The 24,170-nt window shown below is 40.9% G+C and overlaps 2 protein-coding genes across 2 annotated transcripts; one reads left to right on the top strand and one right to left on the bottom strand.

Annotated features, from left to right (window-relative positions):
* Positions 1–363: 363 nt before the first annotated feature.
* On the top strand, positions 364–7,992 carry got1 (glutamic-oxaloacetic transaminase 1, soluble). Its single transcript, XM_038737492.1, is given in 10 exon segments — positions 364–408; positions 410–488; positions 2,838–3,019; positions 3,107–3,230; positions 3,502–3,614; positions 3,716–3,820; positions 4,705–4,855; positions 5,451–5,616; positions 5,730–5,872; positions 6,235–7,992. Coding segments are annotated over 10 exon segments (1,233 nt in total). The 5' UTR covers positions 364–378; the 3' UTR covers positions 6,375–7,992.
* Positions 7,993–8,185: 193 nt separating this feature from the next.
* LOC119917269 (metal transporter CNNM1) lies at positions 8,186–23,710 on the bottom strand. The gene is made up of 10 exons (XM_038737491.1): positions 22,159–23,710; positions 18,555–18,698; positions 17,237–17,377; positions 16,909–17,078; positions 16,584–16,683; positions 15,045–15,190; positions 14,219–14,462; positions 12,148–12,252; positions 10,977–11,078; positions 8,186–10,578 (listed from the first exon to the last, which is right to left on the bottom strand). Exons 1-10 carry the CDS (start codon positions 23,603–23,605, stop codon positions 10,499–10,501), a joined length of 2,679 nt encoding a protein of 892 aa, XP_038593419.1. The 5' UTR covers positions 23,606–23,710; the 3' UTR covers positions 8,186–10,498.
* Between the last annotated feature and the right edge of the window lie 460 nt (positions 23,711–24,170).

Genomic DNA, 24,170 nt, shown 5'->3' with positions numbered 1-24,170 from the left:
GCTTACTGGGAAGCGCCTGATACAATCTTTAACAAGGTTGTAGCGCCACCTTGTGACAAAATCCTTTATTGCAATGTAAACCACCCACTTTCACCGCCAGACATTTGGTTGGTTGTGACGTTTCTTAAGTCATACAGAGGTATTCAATGGCCAACAGCCATTGTGCGTGTGTTTTCTTGAACTTTGACCTGACCGGGATCAGTGCAGGGATTGGCTTGGCAAGCACGTCTAGATTTCTATTGGTAAATGCGCTCACTCCCACTTTACATTCCCCCAAATCCAAGTGGAAGGTGAAAGTCCTGCATCATCGCATTAGGTGTCCCGGTAATCGCTCGTCCCTTATTGTCGCCATAGTCTCCAGTACAATAAAAAGCAACTATGTCGGTGTTTTGTGAGGTCCCCCAAGCAGCCCCCTGTAGCTGTCTTCAAGCTATCTCAGGATTTCAATAACGACCAATTTCCCCAAAAGGTGAACCTCGGAGTGGGAGGTAAGTTGTCCACAATAAGTCTGAAGTCACGGTACCAGGCATTATGTTAGCAAGGGCAACGGTACCCAAGCCGTTAACAACAGTTAACCGACAGTTAGCTTCTAGTTGACGAAGCTAGCTAGGTTGTTATTAACCGCAGCCGGTGTTAAAAGGAATTCATGAACCCGTAAGATTGTGTGACCTGTGTCCCTGTAACGTTAACGTTACAAGTTTTGTACGATGATGGGAACCATGTTTTATGTAGTTTATGGTGGCAACACATTTTCCTCTGGCCTCAGATTTCGGTGTAACACCTGTAACGTAGCGTTGTCTAGTTTTTGTGGATATATGTCTCTAAAATGTCTTGTTTGGTATAACATTACAGTAATGTACATAACGTCAGTGACTAACAGTCTGTGACGATAACAATCTTAAGAATTGAATCCCTCTTATTTCATCAGACCCTGCGTGATCGATTAGTCTGTCTGTCAATATCACTGTTCGGTCATTCAACACCACCATGCAGCTTTGTTGATAATGTCTCTTTAATATAATAGAATGTAATAGTGTGACACAATGACTGGAATAATCTCTGTCACTGTCCTGGCTGGTTTCATCCCTTTCTCCCTCTTGCTGCATCTCTGCACAATAATCTCTCACTTTGTGGAGGGAGTAGGTTGTATTACTGTTCCCTCATGTTACAAGAACAAGCTACTTGCAGGAGTTAAAGTATGTATAGCTGAGTCCTGCTTCTGTCCCCCCAAAGCAAGCAAATGGCACATTTCAGTCCTCAGTACAACAGTTTTCAGTGGTAATCTTATTAAAAGTAGTAATCCTTGCTGCTTACATTGCAGAGAGACACTGTGAGAAACATTGCTTAGCTCTGTTGTGGCAGTGTGGAAATGGCATTGCATGGCAGGAGGAGGCCCACGATTAGAGCAGGCAGTATAATCCCCTTCTCTCTGCAACACACACACAGTGGTGCAGATGGTCATCAGCCACTGTACGGCTGGTAAATCTAGGCTAAACTAGGGCTGAACAATTAAAAAATATATATTTTGACTGCTATTGCAATTAAGATCTGATTTGCGATAGTGAAGGGAATGTTTTCACATCATTATTCTCATTTTCATTCAAAAACATTAAATTATTATTGTGTGATTTTTGCAGGGATCTGTACCAAATATAGTTGTTTTCTGAAGTCTGATATTTTTTAAACATTTTAAATGGTATGTTTACACACTTTTAGCCTCTAATAAATATTGCACCTCCTGTGATTTTAAAATTTTCGTAGACCATACTGCGATTTTGATAAAATTTCCATTAATTGTTCATCCCTAGGCTACACAATTTCCAGTATATTTAAAGTCATATCTAGAGCTTTAACAAGTAGTCCATTAATTGAGAAGTCTGCAATAGTCCACAACTATTTTGATAATCCACTAACCGCTTAATCAAATTTTCAAGCAAAAATTACAAAAATGAGCAAGTGCCAGCTTCTCAATGTTAAAGACTTATTAGATTAGCCTAATAAACTGAATATCTTTGGGGGTTTGAATATGTCAGCTTTAGGAACTTGTGATGTGTATTTCTCACTATTTTACATTTTATAGACCAAATTAATTAAACTAGAAATAGGGATGAACAATTAATCACAATATTATCCGAATCACCAAATCCACAGCAACTCTTTGTTAAAGATAAAGTGTGTGACAACATACTACTATAAATGAAGCATTGTGGTGCTACAGTGATGCCCTGGCCTACAAATCATATTCTGCAGGCATAAGACTAAGACTAAATTCCAATCACAATATCTGTCAAAATAATCTTAATATGATTTTTCTTGCATATTGTTATAGTTGGCCCTTCCTAGAAAACAATCAGCAGAATAATCAATAATGGAAGTAATCTTTGCAGCCTTTGTCATATCAGCTTAAGATTGATTATTAATTTTTACAGATACCTTTGCCTTTCATGACGAAAGTGCATGTCTGTTGAAATTTTCTGAAGTGATTTTCCAAGGGTCAAGTCCAAAATCACAAAGCCTCTTAAATGGAAAAACAAGAGTCCTGTTGGCCATACTCCTTGAAACATTCACATATCATTGTGAATCAAGAGGTGAACTGGTGGGACTCGATTACAGTATCTTGTAAAATCCCAAATATCAAGATTGCCATCTTGAATCAGAGTATGTTTGGTAAAATCATTTCAGATGATTATTATTAGAAGAGTGGGCTTCTTAGCAAGCTTTCGTAAAACTCATACTTGACTCATACTGGCCTAAAATTATCAGGCAGTGCATCAAGGCCTCATTCTTTCCTCCACTTTTTTTGTATAACATTGGTTTGCTTGAATTGTTCCTTGCAGCCTATCGGACAGATGACGGCCAGCCGTGGGTTTTGCCTGTGGTGAAAAAGGTGGAAAAGATCATTGTGCATGATGACAGGCTAAACCACGAATATCTGCCCATCCTGGGCCTGCCTGAGTTCAGATCCTCGGCCTCCAAAATCGCACTGGGAGACAACAGTCCTGCCATCAAGGAGGACAGGGTTTGTGTCTTAAAAGACCGTACTATGTTTCAGTTTTTAATCTGTTTACATATAAACTAACTGTTTTTATGTGTCTGACACTGCCAGGTGGGGGCTGTCCAGTGTCTGGGTGGTACTGGCGCTTTGAAGATGGGTGCAGAATTTCTCAGGCGTTTCTACAATGGAAACAACAACACCAAAACACCCGTCTATGTGTCGGCACCTACCTGGGGTACACTCACGTATAAGTATGCTTGCTGGAAAGTAGCTCCTAACTCAAGGACTTTGATCTTTGAATCCTTTACAGAAACTTAAATAGACTTTAGACTTGGGATGTTAGTAGAGTTCTCTATGAATACCCCACATCATATCAGGGATCTTGATTTGTTATCAGTTCGCATGTAAGAAGCATTAATAAAATAGTAGTCAACCTGTTATTGAGCAGAAATATGAACAATAAATGAGTGCATTGGTATTAGAGTTTTTCTTCCTGGTTGTTTCAGAAAATCACAATGCAGTATTCGCCAATGCTGGCTTTGAGGACGTCCGTCCATACAAGTACTGGGACGCAGAGAAGAGGGGCCTGGATTTGACTGGTTTCCTTAGTGACTTGGAGGTAAACTGTGCGTGAGACTGACTCTGGTGCTACTTTATTTTGGTAATTTTTTTTAAAGAGATTACAGTACTTCTTCTTCTTCTTCTCCCTGTTTCCCACAGAGTTGTCCAGAGCACTCCATTTTTGTCCTGCATGCCTGTGCCCATAATCCAACTGGCACAGACCCTACCCAGGAGCAATGGAAGCAGATCGCTGAAATTATGATGGTATTATACATCATAATGGTTTTCTGATGATAGTATTGTGCATTTATTTTACAACGCGGTGCTGGAAAGTCTGATCAGATATGGAATGGCATCCTGGTTTGGCCCCCTTACCATTCAGTGCAAAACAAAAATTGAAAGACTAATAAAAGCTGCGATGAAGGTTATGGGAAAGACAGATTACACTTCCCTTCAGACCATCTTTGAAAAAATGGTAGTCTCCCAGGCACATAAAATTCTGAACGCCTCTTGCCATATTCTGCGCTCTGAATATGGAGTACTACCTTCAGGGAAACGCGATAGAGCTAGCAGATGTAAAAGTAACCGCTGTAAGCTGTCCTTCATCCCTACTTCCATAGAGCTCCTAAATAAACAATCTGCTCTGAACAAGATGGCTTGAAGCACTTCGGGCATTTCATTAATTTAAAGCATAGTTTAATATTGATTGATCGCTTGCACTAGGGTGTTCAACAACCAGATCTTCAATGAGTTTATATATTTAGAATTGCGGCGGTTGTAATTTTATTGTTTGTTTTATTGTTCACTGCTTTATGAGCTCAAGTGCAATTGAATGTAATTATTCAGAGGTTTCATATCACAGGTGTAGTGTCTCTGATTCTCTTTTGCAATGTAATGTATGGTGCAGACCTTATGATGTATATCAGTGGGAAGTCCATATGTGTTGCCGTTGTTACCGCAGCCTTATGCGGCACTGATGTCCAAGAAAAATTTCACTTAGGGCACAATAAAGTTGATCTTATCTTATCTTATACACATGCATGCACATAAATAAAAACGAACACTTCAGTGTCAGTTTAAACAGGACATGGCCTAATGTTTATAACACTACACTGATTGATTTGATCTTTTATCCTGTTATTTTCCAGAGGAGGAAGCTGTTTGTGTTCTTTGACTCGGCTTATCAGGGATTTGCCTCAGGCAATCTGGAGAACGATGCCTGGGCCGTCCGCTACTTTGTCTCCATGGGCTTTGAAATGTTCTGCGCCCAGTCGTTCTCCAAGAACTTTGGCCTCTACAGTGAGTGACCCTGGGGTGCATTGAGTTGCACATCAGTTGCTTGCAAGAGAGTGAAAAAGAGTGACATTTTATTGCACCTTAATCACAATGACTGTCGTAAAGTGCTTTATACAGCCACATTTTAACAGTAAAATAAAGCATAACCTGTAAAAAGAAAAAAATGGTTGAATTTTACAATTTTACAGTGAAACCAAAAGACATATATGGCCAGGTAAGTTTCACATGTACGTAATGAAGAGGAAAGGAAATTATGTGAAAAGGAATAGTCCTAATTCAACCCTGTTTTATTTTTAAACATGACAAGATATTGTACATGATCAACATAGTATATAGCTAAAAGTCCAAACTCTAAAACTAGACGTAGCTTCTCTCTCACAAACTCACATTTTCACTTAATTTATGTATGACAACATGTTATGAATGTTGTCAGAGCCGTTTTACACATGCAAACTGTTGCCACTTATATTATAAAAAAGTTTGCAACAGCGGTTTGAACTGGTACAGCGGACGTAGATATGTCAATGTCACCACCTACAGGAAAATAAAGGAATGGCTATGATAGTGTTTTATATTTGACATGTGTTTGTCCCATCAGATGAGCGTGTGGGCAACCTGACGGTTGTGGCTCGTGACGCAGACAGCCTGAAGCGAGTTCTGTCCCAGATGGAGAAGATTGTCAGGATCACTTGGTCCAACCCACCATCGCAGGGAGCTCGCATTGTTGCCATCACTCTTACCTCACCTGAGCTCTTTACTGAATGGTCAGCACAAAATGGCCCTACAAAAAGAACACTCAAAGCACTGCGTGAGGTGTACTAGTCATAAAAACAATGTATTTTCTGATGTAGAGTTATTCCTTTCTTTTTCCTTGTAGGAAGGACAATGTGAAGACCATGGCTAACAGGGTCTTGTCAATGAGGGCTCAGCTGAAAGCTAAGCTTGAAGCTCTGGGGACGCCAGGAACCTGGGACCACATCACACAGCAGATCGGCATGTTCAGCTTCACAGGCCTCAACCGTGAGTACAAAGACCATACGCAGAAACTTAGATAGCTCAGCAGAACCACCACACACACATCCCCATATAGATCTGTATATTTAGCACTGCAAGTTGATGCAATTATACAAAAATGCAGTTGTGTTAAAAAACAAAACAACTAAGAGTGAGATCACATCTGTGAAAACTAAACCCATAAAGTTACCAAGCTAATCCAGGACGTATCTAGATTCTACATATCTCAGAAGTTTAGATTCGTTGTGCAAGAATTCAGGAATTTTAGCATTAGTTCACACAGTACAATTCCCTTTGATACACACAACGAGATTTACAGGATCATTTATCAGTGACTAATAAATGTAGTTCTGCTGTATTTCCTGCAGCCCAACAAGTGGAATATATGGTGAAGGAGAGACACATCTACTTAATGGCCAGTGGTCGCATCAACATGTGCGGTTTGACCACCAAGAATATAGACTACGTGGCTGAGTCCATCCATGAAGCGGTCACCAGGGTCCAGTAAAAGACTACACTACCCACAGTTCTCAGCACTTCTTCCTTTTCTGACCTGAGCCACTTGATTCCAGGGAAAGTGTTTGTATCCAGCAGATTTCCTGGAGCCAACATAAACTCATTTGCACAAATATACAGTTGGCGCTGTTTCCCCCTCCTTACAAATTTTGTGCTAAACTATCCGAACGCACAAAGATGATGAAGGTATTCATCTTCTCATCTAACTCCCAATTAGATAGCTAATATGGGAATAATTCCTTTAAGTAATTGTGTTTAGAATATGTTCCTCTGTTTTCTTCATGTCAGTCTCGTACTTATAGTCTGTACTTAGCGTGACATCACATTTTTGTTTTTACATGTAATGTGCTATAAGTGCATATGTCATGACCAGGATTTGAAAGGGTTAGTAAATCTGTAACTAATGTACAATTGACCCTTCGCTAAGCCCCGCCCTCCTTAGTTACTGTAACTAAGTCCGAGAAACTGTTGGCGCTGCCACTGGCTGTTACTGCACTCCCCGGAGAAATATTGTCACATTATTTGGAAAAAGCGATCTCAGAAAGAAGCAGACAGTTCTGCAGTTGCATTGTACTTTCAGTAGGCTTTAGCTTCTGAACCACCGCATCCCCCGACGATTGAGACAAATGACAACGATATGAACGATCAACGCTGTTCCTGTAAAGCTGGGTAGGCCTCTGTTCATTATCACAATCATTAAAAAGCAGAACAGTAGGGCTTTATTACGTTCCATTGAGCAGGAAGTTAGCTAGATCCACAGCCGACATTTTTCTGGATTTATTTTAGGTTTTGGAAATAGAATAAATCGTACTTCCCCTATCAACCTCTCTAGGTAGCGACTAAAACTATTACAAGTACCCCAGGAACAGCGTTTGACCGTATCTTAGAAAAATATAGCCAAAAAAAGCTAGAAAATGACTCTTTTTACATAAGAGTCAATGGAGCCCATCCATGAAAGTGTCGGACTTCAGTTAGAGGGAATCCTATACTGCGCTGTGATTGGCCAGCTGTGTATTCGGGGCGTGGCTTAGCGAAGGGTCAATTACCTCAGCAGTGCTGACTCTACTGTCTATATCATGATTATGATTCATCAATTCTTAATGAATAACATTTCTGATTTTATTTAGCCTGCAGTAATTAGCATCTATGATTAACAGTTATTAAGAACACTTGAAAACCAGAATATTAACTTGACCAAACTGACTCTATGTAGCTTTAATTAGAGGAAGCAGTTGTAGAACATGTAAGTATTTACCACCTCTATAATGAATGAAGTATTATGTTTATTGCTGAATGTGAACAAGCCTATTAGTGTTCTCAGGAAGATAGTTATATCTTGCACTGTAATTTATTAATGATACTGTCTTCTGCCCAAAGGGGTCATACTAATTACCTCACTTTTAATATGTCAATTGTCTGTTCATAGCCCTTGTGCACTATTATGCAAGACCCTCATGTCAGTGGCACAAACACTAATGATCAACCAGTTATCTATCGTTTCACTGTGCACAGTACACCAATAAAGCAGTCACACAACTCAAGCTGAAAATGTTCTCACCAGACTGTCCAATGAGATGAATTAACTTCTGTAATAAAGAACTATAACTATGTATGTTGTCATATCTGTTGGAATTGATATGGGTTTAATGATATGGTTTGTATTTATACAGCCTATACAAGCCACTATACAAATCCTTTAATGTGAGTGACCAGAGGGAAAAAAACACTTTATAGTAGTTTAAATTGGACAAATATAAATAGTGAAAACAAAACAAAGTAAACAGGAATAATAGTTAAGTCAGTTTATTCATAATTGAATTATCCCTTGTGTAGAACATATGGTCTTGTCTCTTGATATTTTAGGGGTAACTTACATAATCATCAAAATCTGACATTATGAAATGTAACTCGGGCCTTTTATCAAACAAACCGTGTATCAACCATTATAAATAAACATAAATCCGTGTTAACCAACTGCAAAATTGCTCAAAGAATTCAACTGGGAGAGTTTCTGACTCGCACAAATCCTCTTGCTCAGAGTCAGTTGTCAGATCAAAAGACTTCCCGTTGCATGTTCTGTGTATACAAAGGGGTCAATGTGAATAGCTTAGCAGTGCAGTATCCTTTGTACTTCCAAACTCTTACCAGGCAGAATAAATTATATCACTGAGCGTCACCACCTGTGTATGTGTGTGTGTGTTTGAAGGGAGGTGGTGGCTTGACGTCACTGTGCGTCATACTGCTTTCCTCTTTCATATCTCTTTCTCTCGGTTCTGTTGAGCAGTGTACCTGCCAAGATTTCACAATGCAGATCAGCTTAGTTCAACCTGAGCTGCTGCTCCTGCCACTCACATTTTTAAAAAAGGATCAAATTGTTGTTTCATTATTGCAGTATAAATTATTTCTAGAACAATGGCTTAAGTTAAGGCTATTTTCTTTCAGTTAGCAACATTCTATGGCCTCCACCGCCCTCTCTGGTAGATACAGTGACCTTTGACCCTTTCTGAAGTCCCTATCCCCTTGTGTTTTAATAGCAACAATTAAACCGCTACATGTGAAAATTGCAGCCTTGTCGTTTTGTGTTTCTTATCCTCTATGTGAGGTTCATTTTAAAATCTAAGTTTCAGTAAGTCACACACACTGTATGTCTGTGGGGAGAAGTTACTGTAGGTTGGTATCATCCTATTCATGCATCCCTTTACTTAAGCATGCATATGGAACAACAGGGCTTTCTACGAGGGATAATTCTACAGAAATAGCAGCATAAACAAACATGCAAGTAGCAACTACTCTTCCTCAAGAATACTCAAAATATCCATTTGGATCCAAAGATCCAAAACCCAAAAACCCTTAGCTTATTTTTAATTGGTGTATGCAGCTTTAGTGAGATCAACTGTACATAGAAAAGCAGCTAATATGGTAGCTAATGGTGTGACGTTGATCGCTCCAACGTGGTCTACTGAATGCACTCAAAACAGGCTAATGATTATTTTAAAAGGTGGCAACATCAATAGAAAAGATGGATAAGTGAAACACTTAAGATGTGTCCATACAGCTACATATGAAGAGAGAAGGGAACGTTTTAATGGGAAGAGACATACCAAACAGACTTCGTGTAGGACACATGCATTCACGTGGGAAGGATGCGTTTACTGAATATGTGCATGTATGTGGTATTGTGGTGATAAATTCAAGACCTGCACAGTATGCTAGATGACTTATATTGCTTTCTTCAAATTACTTTTGGTCATTTTTACACTTCCATATAAAATTCAGGTAAGAAATTGTGGACATTTAGAGCACCAGTATTTTCAAAATTGTGCATACACCTCTAAACATGCTGACAGGTCAGTATACAAGAAGTAGTCATTCAAGCTGATAACTAATTCATGGCTTTTTTCATAATTGTGTCTTTTAATCTGGTGTAAAAACTGTGCTCTTGTCCGGTGGCTTTTTCCTCTTAGACGATGGCTAGTGTGTCAGGTTGTGTTGGCAGTGGGTGGCACCCTTATGGCAACATTAGGACAGTTCCCTGTGCAAACAACATTTTCAGTATGTGGGAACTGCCTCAAAATAACAAATAAATAAATACAATTATATTCATTGTTTGATCAAGTAAAAAGTCAAAGCTGGCTCAGATATCATTTAAGGACATTGTTGGGTTCCATAATTGAGATATTTTCCAGTTCAGATGAAGAACAGGTAGAGTCTGTTATTAAATTACAAGCTTTGCTGCTTTTGGTAACATGGACACGGTTTGCCACATTTACTACAAAACGTGATGAAAACCTGCTGAGATCCATGCAGTCCAGTGTAAGGCTGGATAAATCTACAACTATGTTGTTTAGATTTGTCCAATCAAGTTTTTCATTTTCCAGCTCTGCCCTTCTCATGCTCAGCACTTTAAGAGTGTCAAGTCTGGCAGGTTTTGGACAGAGTGTGCCAGTGGGGACCTGAGTATTACTGGTGGCTACAACAGATACGATGGCTCAGTCTGAGAGTTGTGTCGGAGCATGGAGGGAGTCTATGAAGGGGTGGTTGTTTAGTGAAGAAAACCAGTAGGTGATAAAGAGGAAGAAGGTGTGTGTTTCATCCCTCTCCCTCAGTGTCACAGTGCTAGCTTGTCACAGGGAGTTGCTCTGAACCTTCCTCCAAACTCTTATCTCCATCCCGAGACTTTTTCCTCCTCTTGTTACCTAGAAACAGAGGCAAACACGCTGAAGTCATTAGTGGTTAAAATACCTGCCTGAATCTGTAACTGCATCAGATCTTGCTTCTCTCATCTTTCCATTTGCTTTACTGTGAACAAAAGCAACTTTCAGAGGATTGTTTTTAAATGACCATATGCCATTGACTGAAACAATGTCAGCTGTACTGCCTTGAATACATAAAATCAAATGAATCATATTGTAAAAGAGCCAACGAGGTCAGTTGCATCTAGACAATCTGCTCTGCAGGAAGGAGTCGGTTTCAGAGAGAGACACCTGTTGCTAAGATACACTGTTCCTATGTTAGATAGAAAAGTTTGCGCACGTCTGACGGTGTGTGTGGGTGTGCTGTTGCAATGTTGTTTTGTGACAAATGGCTCACTCACTCAGTTTACGCAATAGCTTCTTTCCAATGTTCTCGTCAGAGCTGGACAATGACAGAGAGCTGATGAAGGGAGAGGTGGATGGCTGAGACTCTGTAGGCACATCTGAAAGAGGAAGAGACGAGAGAGTTAGATGGTGTGGTGCAGCAAATAGTGATAAAATGGCATGCAGGTGACAGTTTTGAAAAAACACCACTTTTCTAACTGAGACTACATAACTTTTGATGAAGAGTGGCCTCTGTAGCTACACATTAATGGAACCTTAAATTTTCGATCATTCTCTAAGACTGTCTTGAGTCTGTTGCTTTAAAGACATCATTATTAGGCAGCTGACTGTGAGTAGAATGTGATCATAAGAAAGAAAAAGTCTTCAGTCTTCACCCAAGCAATCTGACTCAGTAGTACGAGTCTAATGTGAAACTGATCTTAAACTTAGTATGCTGAACAATTTGTAAAATGGTGAAATCTAGTCCAGGTTGTCTATTAGCAAATGTTTTATCAGATCATTTTAATGTTACCCAGTTCTACATGTATGTGATTTTTTGTTACTTTATTGTTGAAACTTTGTGTTGCTGCTGTTCTGGGCCACGTCTCCATTGTAAAAGAAATCTACGATCTCAGTGGGACAAACCTGGTTAAATAAAGGTTAAATAAAAATAATTATAAATAAAATAATAAAATTAAAATACATGCAAATATTTATCTGAAGTTTGCTAATATTAGCTAACAATCACACTATAAGCTACTGGTCATACCACACCAAATAAAACTGTAGCAGCAAAACTCCTGAGAGAGTTGAGAAAGGGTGTGTTGTGTTATAAGAGGAAGTTATTTGTTGTTTCAAAAGTTGCATAGTCTTGCTTTAAATAAAAGCCCTTGTGTGATAATTATTCAAATCTTATTTATTTTTACCATTTACCATTTTTTTTTTTGCAATTTTATTCCCACAATTTATTATTATGTATATTATATCATAGGAAACTGGTTGTCTATACAGTTGTAGTAGCCCATTATTATAGTATTAAAGATTAAAATCTTATGAAATAAACAAAAACTAAATAAATAAAGGACAAGCAAAAAATGAAGCAGGACGGAATTACAGGTTTTAAGTTTTAACAAATCTAAGATTCTTTAGCTTGTTTTCTCCAGTAAGGGTTCATGGAGCAGCACTCACCGTTCTCTCCATAAGTATCCGGTCGGTCCTCATGGATGTAGGGAATCTCATCCATGCGGAGGAACACAGTATCGTTTGGACTCCTCTGCCCATCAGATTTACTGCCTGGGAAGAGAGAATTAGATCAATCAGTGCTAAAACAACTGCAAGTAGTCATGAAACAGCAGCTGGTTTGTAGCTCTGCCTGTAGAGGGAGGTAGAGAACTTGCTATTTATCAGTCTGCTTTTTTAGGGTCAAGTAAGTTACAAATGGTGACCAATTGAGGGTTAAAAGTACAAAGTTTAAATTCCAACTAAAGATGGGCTACAACCAGTGGAGGGGAATCTGTGGTGTTGGGATTGAACAGAACACCTGGTGGTATATGTCTGGATGCTTGTCTTTTATTGACAACCAACAGAACCATCTGTGATTTTTCCTAATGACACTGGCGCAAACACACACAAACTGGGTGGCGTGTTAGCGTAAGACAGATGGTATGTGGGAAATCCTTTAAGCCTTGAAACCAGTACAGATTGGCTGGTGCAACGTGTGCACTGTAGTGAGTCACTATGTGTGTTTGATGTCTATGAAGATTCTCAGTCATCCAGGTCATAGTTATCCAACAAAGGTTAAAATCAAGGGCAACTGGACTTGGTTGAAGATACTGGAAGACGTTTCGTCCCTTATCCAAAGGACTTCTTCAGTTCTGACTGACTGGCAGGGAAACTCAGCTATTTAACCTCAGTGGGGTCGTTGGCCTGGGTCATCGATATGTGTGTTTGACTTCATTGTAAATATAGTGTAGAATGACTAAACTTGCTATTATGTGGTGTGTTGATGGTGCATAGATAAGATGCTTGCCTTTGGTGTGGGAGACCTGGGTTCGATTCCCACTGTGAGACATCTACCATGAGCAAGACACTTAAGACACCCCTAGTCCAGAGGCGTGCGACCTCTGACATGTATAGCAATTGTAAGCCGCTTTGGATAAAAGCGTCAGATAAATGTAAATATTTGTTCCAAGTTTTTGCTTTCTGTGCCCCCTCTAACTACCAACAAACAGACATGCACACAAACAGACATGCACACAAACAGGTAGAATAGCATAATGTTCAGTAGAACTAATCTTTTTATAGCAACATTATCATCTATGTAGTCCTGTTAACTGTTGAACCTCATTTTCATTTAATTTCTCAATTTTATTTTTATTCTGTTGTTCATGGGGTTGGTATGAATGCCTCTGGGGCTTTTTACATAATCTATTATCATCGGACATGCCAGTCATTTGGCCATCAACTATTAGGTTGCCCCTGATCAGTAAGAGCATCAAATAGTGACATTAATCATGTATTGTCATATAATCATATTGAGCCAGTTAATCATTCAAATTGTCCATACAGACTCACAGTGAGTGCAAAAGCAGAATCGTCAGAGTTTACATGTAACTAAAAGTGAGCAGTGTAGTAGTGCTCTTAACAATCTTCATGCCTGATTGAATGGTTAATGGAGGAAATCTACTTTTGTTATTATCATTTAAGAGGGAATAGAGGAGAGATGGTATCACTGAGCAAGGATTATGGTGATGTGAGAAGATGGAGATGTCAGCTACAAGAAGATTTTCCTCCCACAGGTTGAGGAGGACCTAGGAAGTCCAAATTAAACCTTCATGCTAGATTGAAGTTGAACCAAAAGCATTCCAAAATATTTTCACAGTTTTTCTTCAGGATTTTTTTTCTTGTGTCAAACAACCTCAGAAACAGCATTTAGACCTTGGGAAGTCAAATCCTCTGCACTGAAATCCACACAGAGGAAATAATTTCGTCAGTTAACCGCTGTCCAGGGACACACATCTGTCCAATTAATCGTTGAGGCTGTAAAATGTAATAAAATAGTTCCCATTGCCCCTCACAGTTTCCCGAGAGCTCATGGTGATGTCTTCATACATAATATATCATATATCGAAAACTCAACTGACTATGTAGTAGATGAATTTCTGATGGACTAATTGATCAATTATTTTAGCGCTTAAAGTAACCCACCATATTAATTATTATAAAACACAATTTGTTACAAAGCATCTACACAACTTACGAACGATACGGTTTCTTTCATTGAGCTGGGAGGTGTTGTGAAGGCCACCGTGGGGATGAAGATGTGCAAGGCGTGCCAGCCCCAGTCGAGTGTGTGTGTGTGTGAGGGGGAGGGCGATGCTGTGTGAGCGGGCCTCAGGGACCGGTGTCCTCCCTTTAGCACCGGGATCCACTGGGTCAGGTGTCTGAGGGGAGCTGTCCATCCTGGTGGCCGTTAGGGCATTCTGGTAGTGGTTTCTGGTGATCTGTGCGGACATATTAAACAAGTATGATCATCAGCATTAGAGCTGTGTGTGCATGCCTTTATGACCTCCCTTTATCTAACCCCTGGACTGCATGTGGACATGGACTATACTTCAGAAAAGGGGGGGGGGGGGGGGGGGGTGAAGTGAGAGGGCACATCCATCATTTAGGGATTAAATATTCATCGTTGAAATGGAGCTCAATTATACCAAGTGATTAAAGGAAAGAGAAAGTGTGTGGAGGGGAGAGCGAGAGACAGGATGTCTGTGTTCTGTCAGAAACGGGGATTAGGACATATCAAAGGCAAACTCTGCAGCAGAGGAAGAGTTTGCATTTTCGGGAATTTTTGAAGATTAAATGGAGGGAACTGAAAGTGCAGTCGCTTGCTTGTGCTCCATTATTTTATTTTTTTAACTTCAGTGTGCAGGAAATTATACATTTAATTGAGTTTATAATAACGATGGCCCTGCAAGCGGTTGACGATGGATGGATGGATGGATGGATGGATGGATGGATGGATAACGGTGGTTCATGTTTTTTTCCTACGTCTCTGTGTTGTGTGTGCAGCCATTTATATTTGTAACCTTGATGATCTGCAGGTCTGTGAGCTGCCGGACTGAGTAGTCTGGTAAGTAGACCCCTCCTCCTGTAATGAGCTGACCCACACTGCCTCCACTCAGTAATGAATCTGATTGGTTTAGACCACTGGCCCGGGAACAATACCTCTGACCTGAACAGAACCGAAGGAGACAACATAATTTTAGTTGTGTTTCATGTATACATCAGCACTACATGCTCTTTAATCATACGTTCAGTTTCTATGTTCAGACATTTTCGACTACAGCAGTGTGCTCTAATGCAAACTCATTTGTACTTGCTGGACTTTGACTATTGTTACAGGCACTGCAGCTTTTTTTCCCTTGATTAAATCCGTTGTCCCCTAACTGTCTCATTTTCTGTAATTCTGGAAAGCAGCCTTATTGTGGTTCAATACAAGTCTCTCAAAAAAACAAGTCTCCCAACTGTCTTCCAGTATATCATGCTTCATTCATTTTGATGGAACTGTGCTGTAACTAAAAGTCTGGGATGGGCAGTATTTATGATACATGTACTTAAAATCTGTATTTGAAAATAGGATTTTGTCATTTGTATTTCATAGGGTTGATGAAAATGGCTTTATATTTTCTATCAAAATACTTGAGTGTTCTGTATTCTCTACGTGGCTGCTGTATTTTTCACTTTATTTTGATGAACTTAAAATTATTATTTACATTTGGTATCATATTTTAAAAAACACTTTGATGTATTTTTGCCCATCCATGCTAACATTAGTTTTACAGCAATAGTAGTAGTATGTGTGTTCTCAGAATTAGAAAGTATTTTTAGCTCATATAATGAGCATAAACATGTTTCCACTGAGAAATGTGTTGTTACATAGTCAAGGGTTTGTAAAGTGTCAGTCACCACTACTGGCCACCCTGAGCTACTGTCAAAGAAAAAATGTCATATTGTAACAGTTACTCCTTACACTGTTAACTATAGCTGTGAATTTCATTCTGTATGGTGGCAAATCTTTAAAGATGTTTTATGTTTTCATGTTTTACGCGGCAGCAACTGTGAGTGGCAACAAATGCTGTTCTTGTGAGGTACATTAGAGAGCAATGATAAGTCATTGTTTTTAACGGTTAAAAAACAGCTCTTTTGAGATGTGATACTCATGCAGCCGCTTAAGAGAAATATTCTGGATTCTTTAATGTCCTAAGAAAGGATTTTCAAATACTTAACAGAGTCTTCCAAATTGCTTTAAGCTCACCCTGAACATCACACATGCAAAACGTGCACACAGCCTCCACACAGAGAGAGAGAGGCTTTCTGCTTGCTCTGCAGTCTTAGCTGGATTTCATATAATCCTGTGCAGGTCATGTCCTTCCACTGGGAAATTCTCTGAAATCACTTCTTTTAATTACTTACTTCCCACAGCTGCTGCGACTGCTGCTTGTGCCGGCTGACGCCATAAAGACACTGCAAAGTTATTATTATTGCTGAACTCTCCCTGTCTTCATCATCATCAGCACCATGACCCTCGTCGTGATGTATATTGCTTCATGTGTATGCTTACTTACCGGTGGGCAGGGGCGGGATGAGTGCTGGCATTCCATAATAGGAAAACGCTCCATTTTCAAAGCGGAGAGCCTCCTTTCCTATCTCTACTTCCACCCGTCCCTGCAAGTCAACACAGCCATTTACATGAATTGTGCTCATGGTGTGACAAACACAATGAATTGATTACTCTTATCTAATGGAGCCTCCCAAACAGAAAATATGCAGGGGGAAAAAGACTGTAATTATAACATTATCAAGCACAGAAGTGACTATTGCTTGGTTTCATAATTAAAAAAGCAAAATAAGTATCTGGCTTAAAAAGCAGAGGTGGCGTTTGTGATATACCTGCAGAATGAGGACAAAGTAGTCGACAGGTTTGTTCCTCTGGAAGAGGTAGTGTTGAGGAGCGTGTTTGTTCTTGGGGTTGAACTTGAGTTCCTGCACAATGCTGGGATGCTTGATGAGACGCAGCAAGATCTTCTCTGACAGGTGACACAACCTGAAAGGCTCCACCTCTACAAGATTGATGCATATGGGCACACACACACAAGAACACACCAAAACAAGAGTCAAGGAGAGAACGCCTTGTTCCCTGTCACATGTTTTATCATGCAATCCACTGTGTGCACTGACAAAGTACATGCATACACACACACACACAGTACAATGCTACCTGTAGCCAAGAAGCGGTGTGTTGCGAGCAGCAACTGTGGCGAGATCTTCACCTTCAGCTCATTTTCTGCCAGTTTGAAGATAGAGAAATCCTGCTGTTTCCTCTCATGGTTGGATACTCTCCTTTTGTTCCGATTGTCAGCTATAAACACACAGAGTGCAAATCATGCACAGTGTTCAGTGAGAGTTCACATTTTATATCAGCTCTGATAATAACTGAGGGAAGGAAAGGTATTACTCTTGCATTGGTTAGGTTTATATATAATTACAGTATTCTTGTTTGCACCACAAGGAATAAGCAAATACTTTGAGGTGCCACTGACCTCATTAGTTGATGCAGCTTTGTATGCTGCATACTAACAAACACTACAGACAGATTTGTAGATGTGATTTCTCTTACATCACAGCTGTAGATAGCTTGAGATTGTACAGTGCTGTGTAAACACACCTCTGATTGATACATTGACTTATCTTCTGCAGATGGGAAGAGTATTAAATATATTATATTCCATTAAATACATTGTAGCTGCAGCAGGAACAGCTGGCACTATAAATGCCTGAAGTGCTAATTCAGGGAGAGATTAGCTCCCCTGCGCTATATATACACACATAATTGCATACACGCAGATACACACACACAAAAACAGAGTTTATGAACACCCACACAAGTTCACCCATGACCCAGACGGCTTCATACACTCTGCGTGTAATTAAAGCTGAAGCACACTTTACATTTTTATGTTAATTTCTTCTGGGAGCAGGCATTTTTGTGGAAGTGTATAATGAAGTTAGTTTTCCCTAATTCTGGCATGCAAATAGTCAAATTCAATGAGTGAAAAGTACAGACCAGATTAGATATGAAATGAAGGGGAATTGACATTTGAATTCCTCTCTGTGGAGAGCATTTGCAGCCAATTAAAGATGAGCGGATTATGGCGATTATCTGTGTGACTGGGCCATTTATTCACTTTATTTAATTATGCGTCAGTAAAGAGCTGGGAACAACAGGGGAGAGAAGGTGGGATCAATAGTTTAAAGAAAAACTAGGAGAGCATATGGTGGAAGACAGGAAATTTCAATTTACTATTAATGCAAAAATGCTACTTGTAGCATCCCTAAATATTTCTGTATGCTATGCGGTTCAATTCTTCAGTGCTGCTGTGGAGCACAGAGCTGAAGAAACTCTGTCAGCTGTTGTGACAAATTGAGAGCAAATCTATTTGGTGTGGGAGGTGAAAATATAATAAAATTGATTCATAGCTAATGTAACAGTGACTTTGAAAAAGCTACGAATCAGTGTGTTTATGCTTCATACGTACTATACAGGTCTGTCTCATCCACAATCTCAGACTTGATGATCTCTTCTATGACATCCTCCAGGGTGACGATGCCCATCACTTCATAGAAGGGGTCTCCCTCACCTTCACTGTTCACCCTCTGCACCACAGCCAGGTGAGACTTACCTGCACTCATCAGAAAAAAAAAAAGGATGAGTTCAAACGTTTTCAAAATGTGAGTTTATGCTGAAGTCTGCTCATTAAACAGGTTGAGACGCGACGTCACTGGATAAAAATAGCAACAGCCTCCAACTGGATCTGTGCAGTCAAGATGAAAATCAGCATAAATACACCAACTGGAGCTGAGAGACCGTAACACAGGAGAGATCTATCTTAGAGCTGGAATATAAAACTATTTCAATGTCAGGACTGCCCTTGTGTGTGTGTGTGTGTGTGTGTGTGACTCAGACAAGAAGAAAGTGGGCATTTGGGGATTAGTCTGGAGACACTTTGACAGTTTGGGAGAGTTTGGCCCTTACGTAAACACTGAGATTATGCAATCAGTCTGGGGATGCCTGCATCTGCTGACTAAACTGCCCATGCTGCTGCCACCTCTGAAAACACACGTACATAAAAACACACACACTTTACATATCCATGAGCAGACCCAGCGCTCCCACTCAGTAAGTCCAATGACACAGCTCGCCAACAGCATCTCTGGGGCAAGTCAATAAAGCGAATGTGACAAGAAGTTAGAATGGCCACGAAACTCGACCACACTATAAGCACATACTAGATGTTATTCATAGATTTTTTTTTTTCATTTTAACACCACCAAAAATACATGTATTTAGAAAATAATTTGTCATCATGTCGTCCCTGACATGTTTCTTCTTACGTCAGGGTGTAAGTCAGTTTGCTGACCAAATAAGTTATCTAACCAAATTCATGATGTCACTAGAACACAGATTTCAACAGAAGCACATAAACTGTCTCCGACCTTACTACGAAACAAAAACAGTGGCTCATATGAGATGGGCCGATTTAGGGGATCACTGCCCAGGGATAAAATGGATCAAATGCTTTAATCCACTGCAACAAGAACAAAAATCCTGACTGACCGACAGGCAGCTATCTCCAAACATTAGACTCTGGCTGTGTGAGATTGGCTGAGATGGCAAGGTTGCCTGTCTGAAGCGCTCAGGTGAGTCAGAGGTGGATTTGCCATCAGCTGCTGATGTGCCCAGGCACCGCATTACATCATTGTTATGTTACATAATACTCTTGCAGAATGACACACAAACACACACACATACACACACTCTTACCAGACTCGCAGACGCACATGCCCGGGGCGAAACTGGGTATACCATGGATGTCTCTTTTGCAAATGTTTCTACTCTGCCTGTTTCCCAGGCTCCTCCACTCCATGTCTTAACTCTGTTCATCATCATGCATAACGTGTTTGCATATGATTGTGCATTATGTGTTTTTTTCTTTTGTCTATCTGTGTTTTCTGCAAACATTATAGCCAAAGAGTACTATAGAAGGAAATAATGTATTGTTTATATATCTGCAACAATGTTTTTTAATAATAGTTTTACACACAAATCTAAATACTCAAATATTTAGTACTTTTTATAATTGGTACTACTTTTTAGTTAGTCTCCATTGCATTTTAGAAAGAAATGTAAAGGATTAACATAGTTACTAGTTACTGTTCAGATTAAGATTTTACAAAACATATGATCAGTTGAAGCATCTTGTCACGGACTAAGCTATCCAACACTGTCTAAAGCAGTTAAAATGAGCTCCACCTGGAACACCTACAACAGTACCATTAATCATTGTGATCCAATATAAAACTGACATGGGAAACTCTGCATAACTGTGTTACTGTTTTGGTACATTTTGCTCACTTACATTTAGAATTACTTTTACTTGTAATGGAGTGTTTTTGTAATGTGGAATTGCCATTTTACTTTTGAAATTACCTAAATATTTCTTCCACCACTGACAGAATATCTCACCCCAATAAATAAATAAATAAATCTTTTGATTTATAGCACATTTTGTGTTGCTCATTAACCTTTTATGCCATGAAAGCACAAGTGCATAAAGAGCCTAGCTTGCCATATAGAAGGTAATAAATTATTTTATTTATGTATTTTCCACTGTACAGTATGTTTGTAGTCCTCCCTTAAATTTCTTAAATTACTGGTGACCTTTCCTGTGGCCACAGTGACCTCACCCCTCAGCATCTCAGCGAAACATCCTCACAGCTTCCAGCCAGGTTTCCTGAACCGCAGGACAGCAGGAGCCTTTAATCCATAAGAGCAAAGTAGGAAGGAGGTGAGAGAGGAAAGTAAAGGTTGAAGCTGAATTTTTTATGGTTGCTCTGCAGGCTTGGATGGCAACGACCTGCAGAGTGGAAGAAGCTTCAAAGTCGCAGCGGGCTGACAATTAGGTGCACACAAATAATCTAAAGGTGAAGCCCGACTTCACCTTTTCACCCAAACGTATTTATAAACAACACACAATCTGGAAACCCAGACAAACCTGAACCTATGGATCACTTGTGTCAGACCAGAGCTATCCTTCATAATCCTGAACAAAATAAAAAAGCAGACCTCCTGACTTGTAAGTGGCAATCTAATTTATGATCCTGCCAAAGTCTCCACCGTGTCCATTTTCACATTCTGATTGGAAAACTGAGTTCTCTTTGTCAATGAAACAGATTTACATCTAATTCCCCACAACATAAGCCATTGTCGATGAAATCCTTATATAACAGTCATCCCAGTAGCTTCCAATAAGTCTCAGTTTTACCCTGTGACACTGTCTGGGGAGCAGATTGAGCTGTGCAGAGCACTGATTCAGAATCATATTCAGTGTTATCATCAAGACTGAATGGGGCCCCCGGAGAGAGGCACCACACTTTTACTCGGCAGTGAAGAGATGCTATCACTGCACACACGAGACGGAGTGCTGTAATACCGTGAAGGCACTTATCAGCAAAGATGCTTGTCAGACAAAAGACTTGTGAGTCAGAGAGAGTCGATGATATTCATCGCCTCTGAGGCCATTGCAGTGAAGGCCTCTACTCGTGCTAAATTCCTTTTTGACACAGTTCAACGTTACATTAAAGTGTAGATCTGATAACGGATACACTTGATATAACATAAAGAGGAGAAACAAGCAGGGGGTGATGGGGTCAGATAAAGTTCACGGTGTTGTTGTCATGGGAAAATGAGTTAAATTCTTAATATAACCCCATTCTGGTCCTTGGTAGCCTCTAACCCCTGGCTGAACCACACTCACCATGTGACACTGCATCAGATTTCACATATGGCTCTCACTGCTCTGTGGATCAAAGGGCTTTACTGGCATGCCCACTGTGAGCCAATGGACTGATGTATACATTGACTTCTGCACTGAAAACAGAGGTTTAAAGTGCACAGTCACTTCAAAGAACATTTAGCTCCTAGGTGGCAGGAGGAGACTGTTCCAAAACATTCATATGGTGCCTCACAAACTCAACACTGACTTCTTACCCATAAGTTACTTTTAAGTTCTTGACATGTAAAAACAAAGGACACCAGTATTTCTGAGAGCCGACCTGTGATATGATTTAAAGTGGTGTTACCTCTCTTAAATTCCTCCAGCATCACATCCAGCTTGGTGTCACTGAACACGCAGTGCATGGGATGCTTGTAAAACTGAGTAATTGTTTTCAGAGGAGTGCAATCGTCGGGATCCACGAAGGCTAAGTCTTTGACAAACAGAATGTCCACAATGTTGGACCTCTCGTTCTCGTAGACCGGGATCCGGGTGAAACCGCTCTGCATCACGTCAGACATGGTGCAGAAGTCCAGCACTGCGTCCGAGGAGAGCATGTAGCAGTCTGACAGCGGGGTCAGCACGTCCTCTACGGTCTTGGTCCTCAGTTCCAGGGCTCCCTGAATAATGTTGAGCTCCTCTTTGACCAGGTCGTGGTACGGGTCTGTTACACGCAGCATGGCCACCAACTTCTCCCTGGTGTAAAAGTTGCTGATCTCTTGGTGCAGCATAATGTCCAGAATCTTGGAGACCGGATAGGCGATGGGAAAAAACACCAGCATCAGCAGGCGGGTCGCGCAGAGGGTCTTGGAAGCGATGGCGAGACTGTGCCTGGATGCTACGGAGTGAGGTAAAATCTCGCCAATAAAGAATATCCCTAAAGTGCACGAGGCAGTTGAGAGAGCAGTCATTCCTAAAATCTGGCACATCCACACCACAAAGCATGTATTGGTAAGTACGTTGCCCAGCACCACGGTGCAAAGGATGTAGTTTCCATGTTTACGCACTGACTCTATTTTGCGTGCGTATTTCTGCTCCTTCTCTGTGCCACTGTTCTGCAGGACCCGCAGCTCCACTGGGTCCAGAGCCAGCATGCTGATGTTCAGACCGCTGCAGAGTGCAGAGAGCCCTAACAAGAGCACCGAGACACCCGCCTGGAGCCAAACATCTGCCTCTGGAGGTCTCTCCACCACTGCCAACCAGAAGTCCTTGGTGCTGAAATGCTCCCATTTCACTCCATCAAACGCGCACATGGAGTAGTATTTGATCACCTCGCCTCTGCGCAGGTCTTTAGCGAGCAGCTCCACCAAAACTGAGTTTTGACTTGAGGTGGATCTGAAAGAGCCCAGCAGCTCGATGTCGGAGCTTCGGGCATTCTCCTCTTCGCAAGGATTCCCTCTGGACCGGAGCCGCCTCTCCGCGTCCCCGCTGTCCCCACCTGGTTCCTCTATAAACGCGATCCACGGAGCGGCAGGAGCGGATTCAGCTCTACCGCTGGTGTTCAGGCTGTCGGGATGTTCTGTAGCTGGAGATGCGGAGTAGTAAACCCTCAGCATGAAGCGGGTCCCCTCTGTCGCCCTCAGTATCCCATCCTGCACGGATAGCTCTCCGCTCTGGGTGTCTTCTGGCCGGACGCCGAGCAGCGCTGCTGTCGGGGCCGGCAGAGAGGAGAGGATGACGGCGAGAAAGAGGAGAGAGAACCGGCACGGATGCAGGATGCAGCAAAGAGCATCCGCAGCATTCGCAGCCATCATGCTGAATGAACCACTGAAGGACGTGGGAGAATTGGGTCACGTGGTCTGCGGATGGGATGGATGGAGCAGCTGGGTGGCCATGTCCATGAAGAGGATGATGAGTATATTACAGTGAGAGAGAGAGAGAGAGAGAGAGAGAGCGAGAAGAGCGAAATTCAGGAAGAGGGAGGGAGAGATAGGAGGGGGGCACCAGAGTCCTTAAATATACATGACAAACCGTGACGTAGGCCTGTCTTATACTGTTTCTGCCACTTTCTAAAAATAGAAGACAGGAAATGCCCGATAATGAATGATTAATGTGTTATGCACGGGATCAAACAAAGCTTACAACCATAGAAACTCCTTAATAAGCTAAATATTAGACGGATATTCCATTAATATCAAAACCAAAATTAAAATACAGGGGAAAAACCACATGCAAATGCATTATGTAGAGGCTCACCACATACATCATGTCGGTCATGTATAGCCGAGTTTTAAGGAACGGAGCCTGGTTTTGTGTGTGCAGCAACATTACACAGCTGAGGTGCATACTTTTGACTTCCCCACTAGATGGCAGTATTAT

This window comes from Micropterus salmoides, unplaced genomic scaffold, assembly GCF_014851395.1.
Source record: "Micropterus salmoides isolate LMB-PRFRI ecotype aquatic unplaced genomic scaffold, ASM1485139v1 Ms_hic_scaffold_22, whole genome shotgun sequence".
NCBI classification, from domain to species: Eukaryota; Metazoa; Chordata; class Actinopteri; order Centrarchiformes; family Centrarchidae; genus Micropterus; species Micropterus salmoides.
Note: the sequence above shows the minus strand (reverse complement) of the source record. Positions and strands in the feature narration are given on the sequence as shown.

Excerpts from the sequence above, each read along its gene's own strand:
- LOC119917269 (XM_038737491.1), bottom strand. The coding sequence starts at position 23,605 with ATGATGGCTGCGAATGCTGCGGATGCTCTTTGCTGCATCCTGCATCCG. Across the intron at positions 14,463-15,044 it reads CAGACCTGCAGATCATCAAG|ATCACCAGAAACCACTACCA; the intron begins GTTACAAATATA and ends ATGTCCGCACAG. Across the intron at positions 10,579-10,976 it reads GAAGCTATTGCGTAAACTGA|GTAACAAGAGGAGGAAAAAG; the intron begins GTGAGTGAGCCA and ends CTCTGTTTCTAG.